At 40.8% G+C, this 13,980-nt stretch overlaps 1 protein-coding gene across 1 annotated transcript; it reads right to left on the reverse strand.

Moving 5' to 3' along the window:
• Positions 1-253: 253 nt before the first annotated feature.
• On the reverse strand, positions 254-8,965 carry CLEC3A (C-type lectin domain family 3 member A). The gene is made up of 3 exons (XM_027618084.2): positions 8,467-8,965; positions 3,751-3,834; positions 254-1,850 (listed from the first exon to the last, which is right to left on the reverse strand). Exons 1-3 carry the CDS (start codon positions 8,579-8,581, stop codon positions 1,456-1,458), a joined length of 594 nt encoding a protein of 197 aa, XP_027473885.1. The 5' UTR covers positions 8,582-8,965; the 3' UTR covers positions 254-1,455.
• Positions 8,966-13,980: the final 5,015 nt, after the last annotated feature.

The raw sequence follows: 13,980 nt of genomic DNA on the forward strand, positions 1-13,980 counted from the left end.
TTGGCTTTGTTGGAATAGAGGATTGGGCAGGGTCAACCAAAAACAATTGGAGGTACAACTTTCTTTTTAATATTCTCCTCTTCCCTCCAGACTTAAATCTTTATTGTCATGTAAAATCATTCTCCTAAGACATCTAAATCACCAGTTCAGTCAGATCCAGGGTATTTCCTCCCCCAAACTGTGCCACGTTTGGTATAAACCAATGTAGTTTGAATAATTAATCAACATCCAAATATATCCGCATCAACCAGAACTCAGGCTTTATTGTGCAGTGAAAAAAACTAAAACTTAATTCCAAGCACACGTAATTAAAGTTTGCAGAGAAAGATATTGTTCATAAAACATATTCGATATTTAAAGAAAAAAATAACAATTGAAAAACAGAATATACTTAGAATTGTTGGCTTCTAAAAAGCCCATTTCCCTCAATCCTAAACTTTGTAATTTCATATTAGGCAATGATGTTATTTTGTACAATCTAGTTAAACTATTTAATGGAAATAGCATTTGACAGAATAAAATATTACATAGATGTATGACTACAAAATAGTATTATTTAAATCCAATGTTCAACTTCAAAAGATAGATTGCCCCAATAGACTTCAATATATGCTCATTTAAATATATATATATAAGTACATAAAGTATATAAAAAAGGAAATGACATATATAATATCAACCCTCGATTTCATCTGAGTGGATAAGGATACTAAAGCCAGGGAAATGTAGACATATTTTTTTCTTACTTATTTTCCCATACCCTCTGCCTTAGGGTTACCCGTTTGAGTCAGAAATTGTAATGTAATTCTGGGACTAAACATTGACCAAATATGCTACTTTATCATTTCCTTGCAGAACTTGACTAGACATTTTCAAAATCAGTGTGTGTATATGGTGGGGGGAAAGGGTCATGAAGAAAACAAAGTTAAATCAGAACATTTCTGAGACATCCATGTTCAGATGTGGCAGACAAGATGCAGGTCCCACCAGGGGATGCAGCAACTCAGAAAAGTTGATGGGCTAGCAAGGTGCTATGACTGGGATGGAACAGACTTGGCATCAGACTGAGGTTTCTGGATTGTATCACACCCAGACTCTCTGATTGAGGGAATTCTCATCAATCAGATACATACTAAACTTTAAAGGGAAAATCTTCCAGGTAGCTGTTGTGTTTTTAACACAGACCTGGTTTCTGTACGAGGGAAAAGGCCTAGGAAAGTGGGAAGGATTTGATAGCCCATTTTGCAGAAGCCGCATTAACAGTGTGCACATAGCTGGGTCATTATTTTCTGATCTCCTATACTCCATGGAGGGCGAAATCACAATGAAAGGTGGTAGCAAAATTGGCTGACTCCTGTATTCCTATGGACACAGATGCCTGTGTGACAATTCTGACTGACTTTTGTGAACCATCAGCCTATAAATCGTGACCCATCTTGCATTTTTGAGAAGAGTCTATGAAGGGATGATAAATTCGCAGATGTACCTCTTGCTGCTACGACAGACCTCGTCACTCCATTTGCCCTGAGCTGACTGGGAGAACAGGGCACAGTTTTCTCGCTTACCGCCATTAGGCTGTGCACGGTCCCAGTTGAGGAAGGAGAGGGTGACTCCATGGACATCAACAAACTTGCCCTCTGTGATCATGTCATTGATGCCCAGCCAAAAGTCATTGACACCTGGAAGGCTTCTTTTACCATAGTCTCGGAGGGCATTGATTTCATCAGAGTTTCTGGGGATAACCAAGGTTCCTCCCTTGGAGATGCAGTCTTCGTTGGCTTCATGGAAGTGCTTCATGCCTTCCGAAGCAAGGTAGCATTTCTTGTGAACTTTTGTGCCTCGGAGACAGACTGTAAAGATGTGAAATTTGACATATTAAGATGCTTTTTGAGTGTTTTGCATCCAGGCCTGGACTTGGAAAATAGCAATTAATATTTGTGGATTGAATGATGTGTCATCATAATGATGAATTAATATTTATTGGAGATTTTGTATGTGTCAGACCCTGTGCCAAGCACTTTATAATAATGAACTCATGTAATAATCACAGCAGTCCCAGAAAGTGAGATTTTATTACTCCCACTTTTAGATATCAGGATATTGAGGCTTACAGAAGTTGTTACTTGTAACGACTTAGTGTGTAAAAACATAAGTTACATAGCAGATAAGACCATTAACTACATAAATCCAGGTCTGTCCCACCCTCAAAACATTTTTAGCGTCATGCTGCTTTGATACACACATGCTTGGTAGTTTGTATAGCTCTACTGTGTGCTGATTTCCTTGGAACTTTTGGAACTGGGTGGTATTTCATAATTATTTAAAAAACAAACAAAAACAGAAGTGTGAGTTGACATATGGAGTGACAATGGTTTTGTTATGCAGATAACTCAGCCCTGGTAATATTGTTTGGATTATCAAGGATAAACCAAACATAAAGATAGTTTTAGGGCAAAGCATTGGAGAACCAGGCTCTGACATTTATTAGGTGTGTAATTGTTGGAGAAAATACTTAATGTCTCTGTGTCTCAGTTTCCTCATCTGTAAAATGAGGATAATCATAGTGGCACCTATCTCGTAAATTGTTGGAGGACTAATGTGTTAATGTTTGTAAAGCATTTATAGTGCCCAGCTGTGGGGAAACTGTTAATAAAACTCTTTTGCCTTCTGTCTGGTCATTTGATCTTCCTTTAGCTTCTGAATTCTGATCCTAGAAACCTGATAAAGGGAATATGTCAGCAGTATTACTAGGCAAAATTGCTTATGGTAAAAATGACCTTGAACTGGTCACATATAGCTGGCCTGGGAGTTATAAATCCTCGATGGAAGGCCATAACTTTAGTCTTCCCTGAAAGTGGTAACTCTTATAATTGGACAGGTCTCTTGAAGGACCCTTGAAGTTCTGCTTTTGGAGTTGCTGTGTAAGGTATTGGATCCTGGGGGTATAAGCCTTGTGGGCAAGGGCTGTTCTTGAACCCATCCAGTGTTGCTCTCTTTTCCTTACCCTGGGAGCCAGGGAGGGTAGCTTTGTAGGTTGCTGGGAGTTCTACCTCCGTGTAAAGAGGAATGCCAAGCTGTGGTTCTAACCAATGGCCTTCCATTTGCATCTGGTGCTCCATGTGGCCAGAGTGAGTCCTGTGATCCTATGTTTAGTTGAACCCCAGCAGATCTCCCAATGGGCACTTAGTAAACATCTAATGAATGCTAATTACTTTCACCAATTAATATTCACTTCAATTCTGTTTCATTTCCTATTAGAGAAGAATTATGAACAAACTTTTAAAATGCATTATTGAAATGCTTATTTTTATTTCTCTACCACCGATATATAGGAGAAGGGAGTGGAAAATCAAGCTGATTTCCCCAAACAGTTGTCTGTCCAGCTTTTGAATCCTTTCTCCTGGACGCCTCTCTGGGTTGTCAATGTGTCTTTTAGAAAGTGTCAGCTAGGGGCGCCTGGGTGGCTCAGTGGGTTAACCATCTGTCTTCAGCTCAGGTCATGATCCCAGAGTCCTGGGGTCAAGCCCCACGTCAGGCTCCCTGCTCAGCGGGGAGTCTGCTTCTCCTTATTCCTCTGTCCCTCCCCCTGCTCCTTGTCTCTCTCAAATAAATAAAATCTTTAAAAAATAGAATAATAAAAAGTGTCACCTAGAACTTGACATGTACTCTAGATATGGTTTGAATTACTGGCAAATCACGATTTCTTTTCTTGTCTCTTTTGAGACAAGGCATTGATGAGTCGGGTCTTACCTGTCTGTAGGGCTTGCATTTCCTTCAAGGCATTGACTTCTCTCCAGAGCTTTTCAATCTGAGTCTTCAGGTCTCCATTCTTTTCTGGGGATATTTTAGGGTAGGAGGAATGAAAAGCGTATGATTAAAATAAGATAAAAATAAAATAAAACTTTGGAACCCAGAATCTAAGGTGAGGGTGGTTTTGATGAAACTGAGCCGAGTGTACATGAAAATTAATGGATGAAAATAAGTTGGCCAGGAAGATTCATAAGAGCTTGGTTGTGATAATAATACTAGATGGTCCTTCTTTGAGACAGGGCTGCTGTGCCTCTCCAGCCCCATCCTGTGGGACTGTCCCTCCATCAGGCATCAGACTTGTTCACTTTCAGAGTAAGGTGTGTCATCTCAGGGTCCATTCCTTTGGGTTCCTCCTGCCTGGAACACTCTTGCTCCAGCTCTTGTCCATCTCTCGTTGAGCTGAAATATCTTTTCTAGAAGGCTGTTCTGGTTATCGTCTCTATATTAACATCTGTCTGACTAATCTCTTTCTTTGAACCTTTACTTTTCTTCTGAGCACTTTTCTCTAATCTATATTTTTACTTACTTAATTTCATGTGTCTTACTGTCCATTGGTGCGCTTGGTGCTTAACACAATGCTTGGCACATAATAGCTGCGCATAATGTTTGTTGAATGAATAGACAAGATTCTAGGACTGATGGGGTCTGTCTTAGAAATTGACAGTTTGAACTCTTCAAAGGCAAGAATTATAATAAATTGTAATAAATAACAAAAAGGAAAAATATTAAGAGCCACCATACACTGGACACCAGGAGCTTAATTCTTTCAGTATTCCTGTGAGATAGATACCATCACTACCCTCAGTTCACAGAAGAAATAGAGGCACAGGAGGTCAAATTAACCTGCCATAGGCTAGCCAGCTAGTAAGGTGCAGTCAGGATTTGAATCTGTCTTACTCCAAGTCTGTGCTCGTCACATCCTTCAGACCTGCTCCTGCATAGTAATTGCCTGATCCCTAGCACATGGCCTTGAACAGAGAAGATGCTTAAAGCTTGGTATGAGCTGTCCCCACCTGCCTCCTTATATAGATACCGTATGGGGAATCTGTGTTCTATCCTGGGTTTTTCAGGACCGTCCCCAAATCCTCCACACATGCTGATTCATCATCCTCTTTAACATGCGCTTTGCAAGTCAGGTGTTTCCACGCTGGGTTAGGAAAGCCTTCTGGGATACCCAGGGATGGACCCCACCTCTGTTTCACTTGATGGTGCACATCAATTCTGAAAGCATCCAAGTAGCTCAGCTCGGAAATACAGTAACCCAAGAATTTCCTCAGAGACTATTCGATCCAGAATAAATATAAGGGTACATTCAGAATGCAAAACCATCAACTGTTTGGAGGCCAGGCTCACAAAGACCGCTGAAGACTTGCTTCCAAGTTTCAAGTTGTCAACCATACAAATGTCATCCGCCTTCCCTCTCAGCTTCCTGCTTCATTCTATATAAATATGTGGCCTCCACAGGAAAGCTGTAAACGTTGTAATTAACATGAAGACATGAATAACATAGGCTCCTGGGAAATCATTATGGAAATCATTGTCCAGGTGACTTGGCTTCTGCTTCTAACCTTTGTGACAAATGTGGATGTGTTTTGTCTACAATGAATACAGGGAATATTTCAATTTAAAAATTAAATTTTAGGGGCACCTGGGTGGCTCAGTCGTTAAGCTTCTACCTTTGGCTCGGGTTGTGATCCCAGGGTTCTGGGATCGAGCCCCACATCGGGCTCCCTACTCCGTGGGAAGCCTGCTTCTCCCTCTCCCACTCCCCCTGCTTGCGTTCCCTCTCTCGCTATGTCTCTCTCTGTCAAACAAATAAATAAAATCTTTTAAAAAAATTAAATTTTATTCATTTCTGCAACATATAATTTATTGAAACCTATGAGTTAAATTACCAGGGAAATTTTGTTTTTGAGTTAAGTCCCTTGATTGCCATTTTGAGTAAAACAACAATAACAACAACAAAAACTCCCTCTTATTTTATTACTGTTTTTCTCCAGAAGTAGTTTCAGTATAGAAATGCAGAAATAATTCCTGGAAAATGACTAGTAAACCTATGAAATCTACCTCATCCTCATTAACAACCAAAGAAGTGTCAACCTTTTTAACAACCAAAGAAATGCAAATTAAAAGCGAGATATTTTGTTTTTTGGTTAGATTGACAGAGCTTAAGCTGATGATATGATGTTACGTTGTCAAGGTGTGTGGGAATGGTCACTCTCATATGCTGAAGATGGGAGCAATGTGAGTTGATGCTATTATTTTGGGAGACAGTTGGAAAGTGTGATGAACCTGCAGTTTTCTAGAGGTATATCATAACATCCTACCTAGCATGGGTTCAATATATGTGTACAAAGCAGTTCACTGAGGCAGTGGATCAAAAACAATAGAATGGAAGCCACATAAAAGTTCACCAAGAGATAACAGATGACATGAATTGTGACCCATCTGTGCAATGGAATATTATGCAGCCACTTTAAGGACTGATGTATCCCTTATGTTGATAGTTATCCAAGATTCAGTGGATGAAATAAATTAATAGCCAATTCTTATTTGGTTAAAAATAGCAGGTTTTAATTGTGCATTAGAAGAACTCTGGGAATATTATTTCCCAACACGTAATAGTGGGTAATTTTGTGAAGAGGGTTGGGAGAGAAAAAATGGCTTTCACTTTTGATTTCATAAGGTTTGGTATAATTCCCAGATACTTAAAATGTTTTAAAATTGTGTTAGTGGAGAGAGAAGTGTTTGGTAAGTTTAGGCTTATTGCATCACTTACTGCTGTAGAATCTACTTTTTTGGACTTAAGAGTGAAAACTCACAAAAACTCCTTCAGGAGGATGATGCTGAAGAGGTGTGCGCAGTCAGTTAAAAGGCAAATGGGGAAGAAGAGCATGTGGGTATACATGCGTGTGGCTGGGGGACTTCAGAAACATCCGCATAGCACACACACACACCCACATGTTCACACCCATCTCCACGTCCCTACTTAGTGGTCACCACTTTGCCACTGCCTCCTCGCGGTGAAGAGATGCTGGGAGGAAAAATACGCCACGTGGTCACACAGTATCTTCTCCCTCCCTCCTCCCCCTGCCCTCATCTTCACCAGTATACTTTACCACGGATGAGAAGTACTTTAACCTTCCATTTAAAAGAAGTAACAGGAAAGTTTAATATTGTATAAGGAAAAAGAGTCCACTGAAGAAATCTTGCGTCAGACCTAAATCATAGAAATAAATGCCCCCTCTTCAGGGCACTTTATAATATGCAAAACACACACCAAGACAAGCCTCCTTTTTAACCCACCAGCCATCCATGTTGTGTCGAGTCTGCCTTGCACTTTGTTGGTATGTTTCGTATGTTTTGTTACTAATGAAGTGAAATTGATAAGGAAATAGTGTCATAATATTGACCTTGAAATACGCTGATATGAGAAAGAAAATGACTCAGAGAATGAGATAAAACATCACTCTTTGTCTCCCTTGTTACTTTTTTCCTCTTGCTATGCTTTCAGCATATTGCAAATAAATTGCTGTCATCTTTGTTTTTTGCAAGATTTGTTTTTTCTTTTTTAAAGATTTAGTTATTTGAGAGAGAGAGAGAGTGAGCAGGGGGAGGGTCAGAGGGAGAGAGAGAATGTCAAGCAGACTCCCACTGAGTGCAGAGCCCAACGCAGGGCTTGATCTCACGACCCTGAGATCATAACCTGAGCTGAAAGCAAGAGTTGGTCACTTAACTGACTGAGCCACCCAGGAACCCTTTTTTTTTCTTTTTTGCCTCTTAACCCAGTTCAAGCCATCCAGATTTGGGGATTGCTTGGAGATTCAGTTTTGCATTAAAATGTTTTCAAACGTAGGGATGCCTGGGTGGCTCAGTCAGTTAAGCGTCTGCCTTCAGCTCAGGTCATGATCCCAGGGTCCTGGGATCAAGTCCCACATCGGGCTCCCTGCTCAGCGGGGAGCCTGCTTCTCCCTCTGCCTGCCACTCCCCCTGCTTGTGCTTTCTCTCTCTGTGCCTAATAAGTAAATAAAATCTTTAAAAAAATGTTTTCAAACACTACATGACTTTGCATGTTGAAATATTTTTAAGTTTAAAAAGAGGTTCAATTTCTCTCTTCCATGGAAAAACTTAAATGTGTAGTATAGTCTGTCTTTATATTGTCAGAGGTATGAAAATATACCTATGTGATAACCAGTGACAAAATGGTCTAACCTTGACTATACATTTAATAAGATTATAGTTATCTTACAAATATATTTGAACAGTTATATAATATCTAGGAATGAAACAGTATACTCTAATTATTAATCAGTCTATTCTACTTGACCCCTTGTTCATAATAACCAGATATCCACGTATCCAGATTAACTCCCTCTGAAGAACATTCTTCGTGGCTAAGCTCACTTGACAAAGGATATACAACACAGAAACTCTTTCTATTAAAAAAAAAAAGGACCCCACTGCATGATTCCTTTAAATATCAAACTGTTCCAGAGAATTAAGAGGTCACTCAGTCCCTTGAAATGCCATATCCACATGATGGCATGGTACTTTCACCAGAGACGGTTCTCCTGGAAGAGTTCGGAAATGAATATTGCCCAGTCCCTCCCCACACTGAGCAAGCCTAGAATTTTGCTGGCCTGAAAGCCCCGTTACCTTTCACTCGGCGTTTGCTGTGCTTCCTGGCTTTAAATTTGGATGAATGGCTGGTGGTCTGGTCCAGGAGTAAGGTGATAACCAGGATGTAAATTACAAGTCCATTCTTTGCCATGGCTTTTGGGCAAGTCTGAGGACCACTGCCAGCTCCTGTGAAGTAGCTAAGAGGCACGTAGACTGCGCAGCTACATCTTGCTCTGGAATGCCTGGGGCCAGCTTTATAAAAGTGCGAGTGAAGATTGGCTGGAATCCTGCTGACGAAATGTTTGAATTCCTCAGCTGGCCACAGCAGAAGGTGGTCCCTTGTTCTTGTGTCTCAGGTTAAACTTTTTTTGTTTTTAATGTTCCTGTTACATTTTCTACTTGACTTGCCTTTTCAGACTTAACTAAGGGATTAAGGGTTTTGCCTGCGTTCTTCTTCTTTCTTAAAGTCCAGGAGGTTTGGAGTCTCTGTGAAGACCCCAATATTTAAGCCCTTGATTTGGAGCTCTGAAGTTCACTTAATCATCTGGGAAATTCAGTCCCGTTTTCAGGGCAAATAAATAAATAAAGCACACCCAAAAAACTAGGAAAGCTCCTGCTGTGTATGACTGTGTGTGTGATGCTGGAGTCTACACACATTCATGTGTCTACTCAGCTCAGGTGAAACTTGGGAATGGTTTGCTCACAGAGCGTAACAGGGCTGGCCAAAGTGGATGGTCCATGATCAAAAAGAAAGCTTTCTATTAGGGTTTTGTGAATTCATGAAGAATTTCATTTTGGGGAAACACCTTAGAATGAAAAGAAAATTAAGATGATGAATTATTTCTGTAAGAATTAATATATAATATCAACTATAGCTATTTTGCAAATCCCTGTCACCCAACACTTTCTGCCTTGAAATTACCCCAAACACTTAAAAAATACTGTCAAAGAGAATACAGAAATAACAGAAGAATAGAATGAAAGACTCGGTATAATTATTCTTACCTTAACAATGGGCTTTTTAGGACAAATTCTAGGAACCAGATAAGCTTTTGTATCAAAAGCAAGGGACGTCCATTATCTTTCTTTTTCTTTTTGAGACAACATAGGAAGAATCAAGGGGTGATTCATTTCCTCTGGACCTTGGAAAACCACAGTCTAATCTATCTTCATTGCCTTCCCATAAAAGTCTCTCAGTACCCTACCCATGTATTAACACCGAAGTAAGACCGCTGATAGAGAAAAGTCTGACATGGTTTAACAATGTAAATGTGAAATAAAGAATAAAGATTTTACTTACAATGCAGAATCCTTGTCCTGATTTGGGCAATCTATGAGTAGGCACTTGACAGCTTGTGGAAACAAGCTGAGCTGGGTTCAAGTTTGTATTTCACCCATTTATCAGCTTTGTGCTCTTGGGCAAGTCACTGAACCTGTCTGGGCCTATTCTCACACAGAGCTAGGAATGCCTACTTTATAGGGCTGTTGGAAAGATTAAATGAAATAATGGCTATAAGCACCTAGCACAATGCCCAGTGCTTAATGATAATAATAGTAATACTATCTGTAACATCTTTACCATCAATTATAATAGTATGTACAGTTCATTTCATGGAATACCAGATCTTTTTTTTCTTCACAGCAAGCCTATGGGATAAATATTCTCTCCAGTTACAGATGATTGAATCTGAGCCTCAGGAAAGTTAAGCGGACTTGTTCATCACTCAGATTCCAGTGGAATTGAGTAGAATTTAAAATCTAGTTTTGATTGACCCTGGAAGATCTCTCCTTTGACCTGGCCTGTGAAAAATATGCTTTGATCTGAGTAGGGAAATGGATCAGTGCTTTACAACTGATCTTATGATTGATTGAAAATACTTTTTTCCAGCTTCTCAAATCCCTTCCTCTGAGAAGAGATTTTGAGTTACAGAATAGTCATGGAAAGCTAATGATTTCTCTTGGATCTTTGATCTGTGCTATGTTCAAACTAGATTTGTAGGAAAAGGCTGTCTTTTTTCTTCAAAATAAATCTATATTGTTTTAGGCTCTTTTTCCTTTCTAGGAAGGCTTTGACAATTTTTGGATTTGTCTTCTTTTAGCCAGATTCTAAAGCCTATGCTTTCTCCCTTTTAAATTAAAAGACTTTATTTTTTAGAACAGTTTTAGATTTCTAGAAAAATTGAGCAGAAAGTATAGAGAGCCTGCCCTGCCCCCCTCCCCAGTGTCTACTATACTTAGCATCCTGCAAAAAAACCAAAAACCAAAGAAAAATCTTGCATTTGTGTAGTGTATTTGTTATAATTGATGAATGAATATTGATGTATTACTATCAGTTAAAGCCTATAGTTTACATTAGGGTTCTCTCTTTGTGTCGTGCAGCTCCATGGTTCTTGGCAAATAAGTGTATAATGTCATGTATCCACCATTACGGTACATCCAGAAGAGTTTTGCCAAAGCCCATGCTTTTTGTTCTAATTAAATATTTGAGGATTTGTTTCTTCCTCAGCTGTACTGCCTGGTGCCCCTCAGGACTCTCTCCTGACTACCCCTCCTGTTACTCTCTTCCTCCTTCTCATGGCTTCAGATTCTCTGTCTGGGACTCTCTCACATTTACCTCTCAGTTTGGATCTCCTCCTTCAGATTCACAGTTCCAGTTGCCCATGTGACCCTTTCAGGTGGATGTCTGAGACATTTCAAACTCTTGATGGTTAAAGCAAAATTCTGGATTCTTCCCCCATTAACATCCCATGAATTTAAAAAAGTCTATTCTTCCTGGCTCTTCTCCAGCACAGTTAATGTCCCCAACCCACTCAGGGGGCCATTTCTGAAAACTAGGAATAACCTTCCTGCTTTGCCACCCACCTCCCCCCAGACTTTGGCCCGCAGTGCCCTTCCGTGCAACCTTGTCAACAGCAATGCCGTGGTTTCTACCTCTACACGGATGCTTCCTCTTTCCTGCCATCATCCCATCTGAAGTCTCTAAGAGCTCTTGTCCTGGCCCAGCTCAGCCCCTGTGCTCCTGCCCATCTCAAGTGAATGCTCCACACATCATTAATGGGAATCATCACTCTCTGACTTAAAACCCTCCAAATCTTTCCATTGTACTGAAGATGAAACCCAGACTTCTTACTTTGGTTTCTGAGGACCTCCTACCTAGTGGGTCCCACCTGGTTCTTCCTGGTGACTTTCTCCCTCCATGGAGACCTTTTGTCAACTCTGAGTCATATTTAGTTCTGTCTTTCCATCCCCACTGTGCTTTTCCACAGCCTTTTTCTCTGTCACTATACCGTCACCCCTTCCCAAACTCGAACTCTTGGTGTGAGTCCAAATTAGTGCTACTTTGTGTATGACCCGACTCCTGCTTGTCTTCCAGATCTGAACTTGAAGATCACCTTCTCACACATCTTCTCTATCTGCATAATGTAGCAAGGTCGTACTCTCTTTTCTCCAAGAAGGTCCCCTGCTTCCTTTATAGCCCTTCTCATAGTTTGGTACTCATTTAAAAAATATATTGACCTAATTGATTCACTGGTTGGATGTCAGTCTCACCGGCTAGGCTGTAAGCCCCCAGAGGGCAGGAGCTGTTTGGGGTTAGCTCAGCTATGCATGCAGTACCATACTTGGCACACAGTGTTTGCTCAATAACTGTTAACTAATGTGTGGCAGGACGGTTTGGCTTTTGCTTCCCTCCTCTCCCACCTCTGCTCTGAGACTCTAGCAACAAGGCACTTGATCAAGGAAACAGCTCAGCTCTTGGAAGAGTAAAGAGACAGACTCATTTGGCATAATAACACTTGGAGTCATGCTAGGAAACCATCCCACTCAGCACGAGCTCTGATTGGCTTGCAGGTGCTTGGCCCCAAGGCCAGACAAGGATGGGAGCTTTCCTTTAACTTGTCTTCCTCCTGCTGGGATTCTAAGTCCAGCTCATCCTCCTTCAGGGAAAAACCACTGGAAACTGAATGACTGCAGGATTGGCTGGAAGAAGATGAGTTGGATGTGAGAATATTCTTTTTTTTTTCTTTTTTTATTGTTATGTTAATCACCATATATTACATAATTTGTTTTGGTGTACTGTTCCATGATTCATTGTTCATAACACCCAGTGCTCCATGCAGAATGTGCCCTCCTCAATACCCATCACCAGGTTAACCCATCCCCCCACCCTCCTCCCCGCCAGAAACCTCAGTTTGTTTTTCAGAGTCCATCATCTCTCCTGGTTCGTCTCCCCCTCTGACTTACTCCCCTTCATTCTTCCTCTCCTGCTATCTTCTTCTTTTTCTTTTTTCTTAAAATATGTTGCGTTATTTGTTTCAGAAGTACAGATCTGTGATTTAACAGTCTTACACAATTCACAGTGCTCACCGTAGCACATATCTTCCCCAATGTCCATCACCCAGCCACCCCATCCCTCCCACCCCCGACCACTCCTGGATCTGAGAATATTCTTAAGGTAAGGATTTTTGTCCCTGTCCCAAATGCTGATTGACATCAGACATGGCCTCCACCCCCAAAATCTCAACAGGAATAGCAGGGGGAAAAAATGGCAATGATCTGGGGAAAAAAATCACATCAAGAACTACACACACATCGAAGGTAATGGATGCAGGGGGCCCTGAACCCACCTTGTCCTTGGGGAAGGCAGGCCTCGCTCAGTTTTCTTGGAGTCTGAACAATTCCCTTTTTATGGAGCAGGATGATATCACCAGCTTGTCTCCTGGGCTGGACTAGGGCTTCTGAAAGGGCTATTTAAGAAGAAGTATCCATTTATAGCCAGGGAATAGGAACCATAAAAATACTGCCTTCAGTTGGAAAGCCTTCCTGTGAGGATTTACAAACTGTCACCAGAGTTTAAATTTCCTTAATAAATTGCTGTTTACAACATGTCTCCTGACCACCCTGTGTAATTGACATGTTTATTCCACTGGTTGCTATTTTAAAGTTGCTCTAAGCTGCTGTTTTCCAAAGTGTCTAACAAACAAGTCCATCGTCCTCCTTGCTGTTTGTCTGTTAATACTCAAGGCTGGAATCTTTGAAGGCTGCCTTCAGAGGTTCAAGGGCAGCATTTAGGGGAAGTGATAAGGCTGAAGGTGGATATAGCAGAGATGAGGTTGAAATGCTTGAAGGAAAGATTGGTTATGGTGTCTGTGCAAGTTGTCTCATTTTTGCTTAGAGCTATTACTTGTAGCTGTGACTGGCAAAAGTGTCAGGGAATTTGAAGAAAAGGCTGAAGACAGGGTTTAGGAAGAGGGTTCAAAGCCCTGCTGAGATGGGTCAGCATTGAATGTACATAAAGAGCAAGGACTCCAGTAGTTTGGGGTTAAAATTTCAGATCTGTTATTTTTTAGTTGTGTGATGTGGTCAGACTTTGTTGTTTCTCCTGTGGTTTTCTGATCTTTTTTACAGAATGTTGAGAAAACTAGAGCATGTGTATAAAACATGCAAGCCGCATCTTAGCTTAGGCCTCCCTAAAGACCCATCATATAGATCCATGAGGCATCATGTCTCTTTGACTCATCCTTGCCCTGACCTCAACCCACAGATTTGACC

The sequence above is a fragment of the Zalophus californianus genome, chromosome 17 (genome assembly GCF_009762305.2).
Source record: "Zalophus californianus isolate mZalCal1 chromosome 17, mZalCal1.pri.v2, whole genome shotgun sequence".
Classification (NCBI taxonomy): domain Eukaryota; kingdom Metazoa; phylum Chordata; class Mammalia; order Carnivora; family Otariidae; genus Zalophus; species Zalophus californianus.

Bases quoted from the DNA above. Each gene is read 5' to 3' on its own strand.
- CLEC3A (XM_027618084.2), bottom strand. From the start codon at position 8,581: ATGGCAAAGAATGGACTTGTAATTTACATCCTGGTTATCACCTTACTC. The intron at 3,835-8,466 runs GTAACGGGGCTT...AAATATCCCCAG, and splicing joins CAGCAAACGCCGAGTGAAAG to AAAAGAATGGAGACCTGAAG. The intron at 1,851-3,750 runs GTAAGACCCGAC...ACATCTTTACAG, and splicing joins AATGCAAGCCCTACAGACAG to TCTGTCTCCGAGGCACAAAA.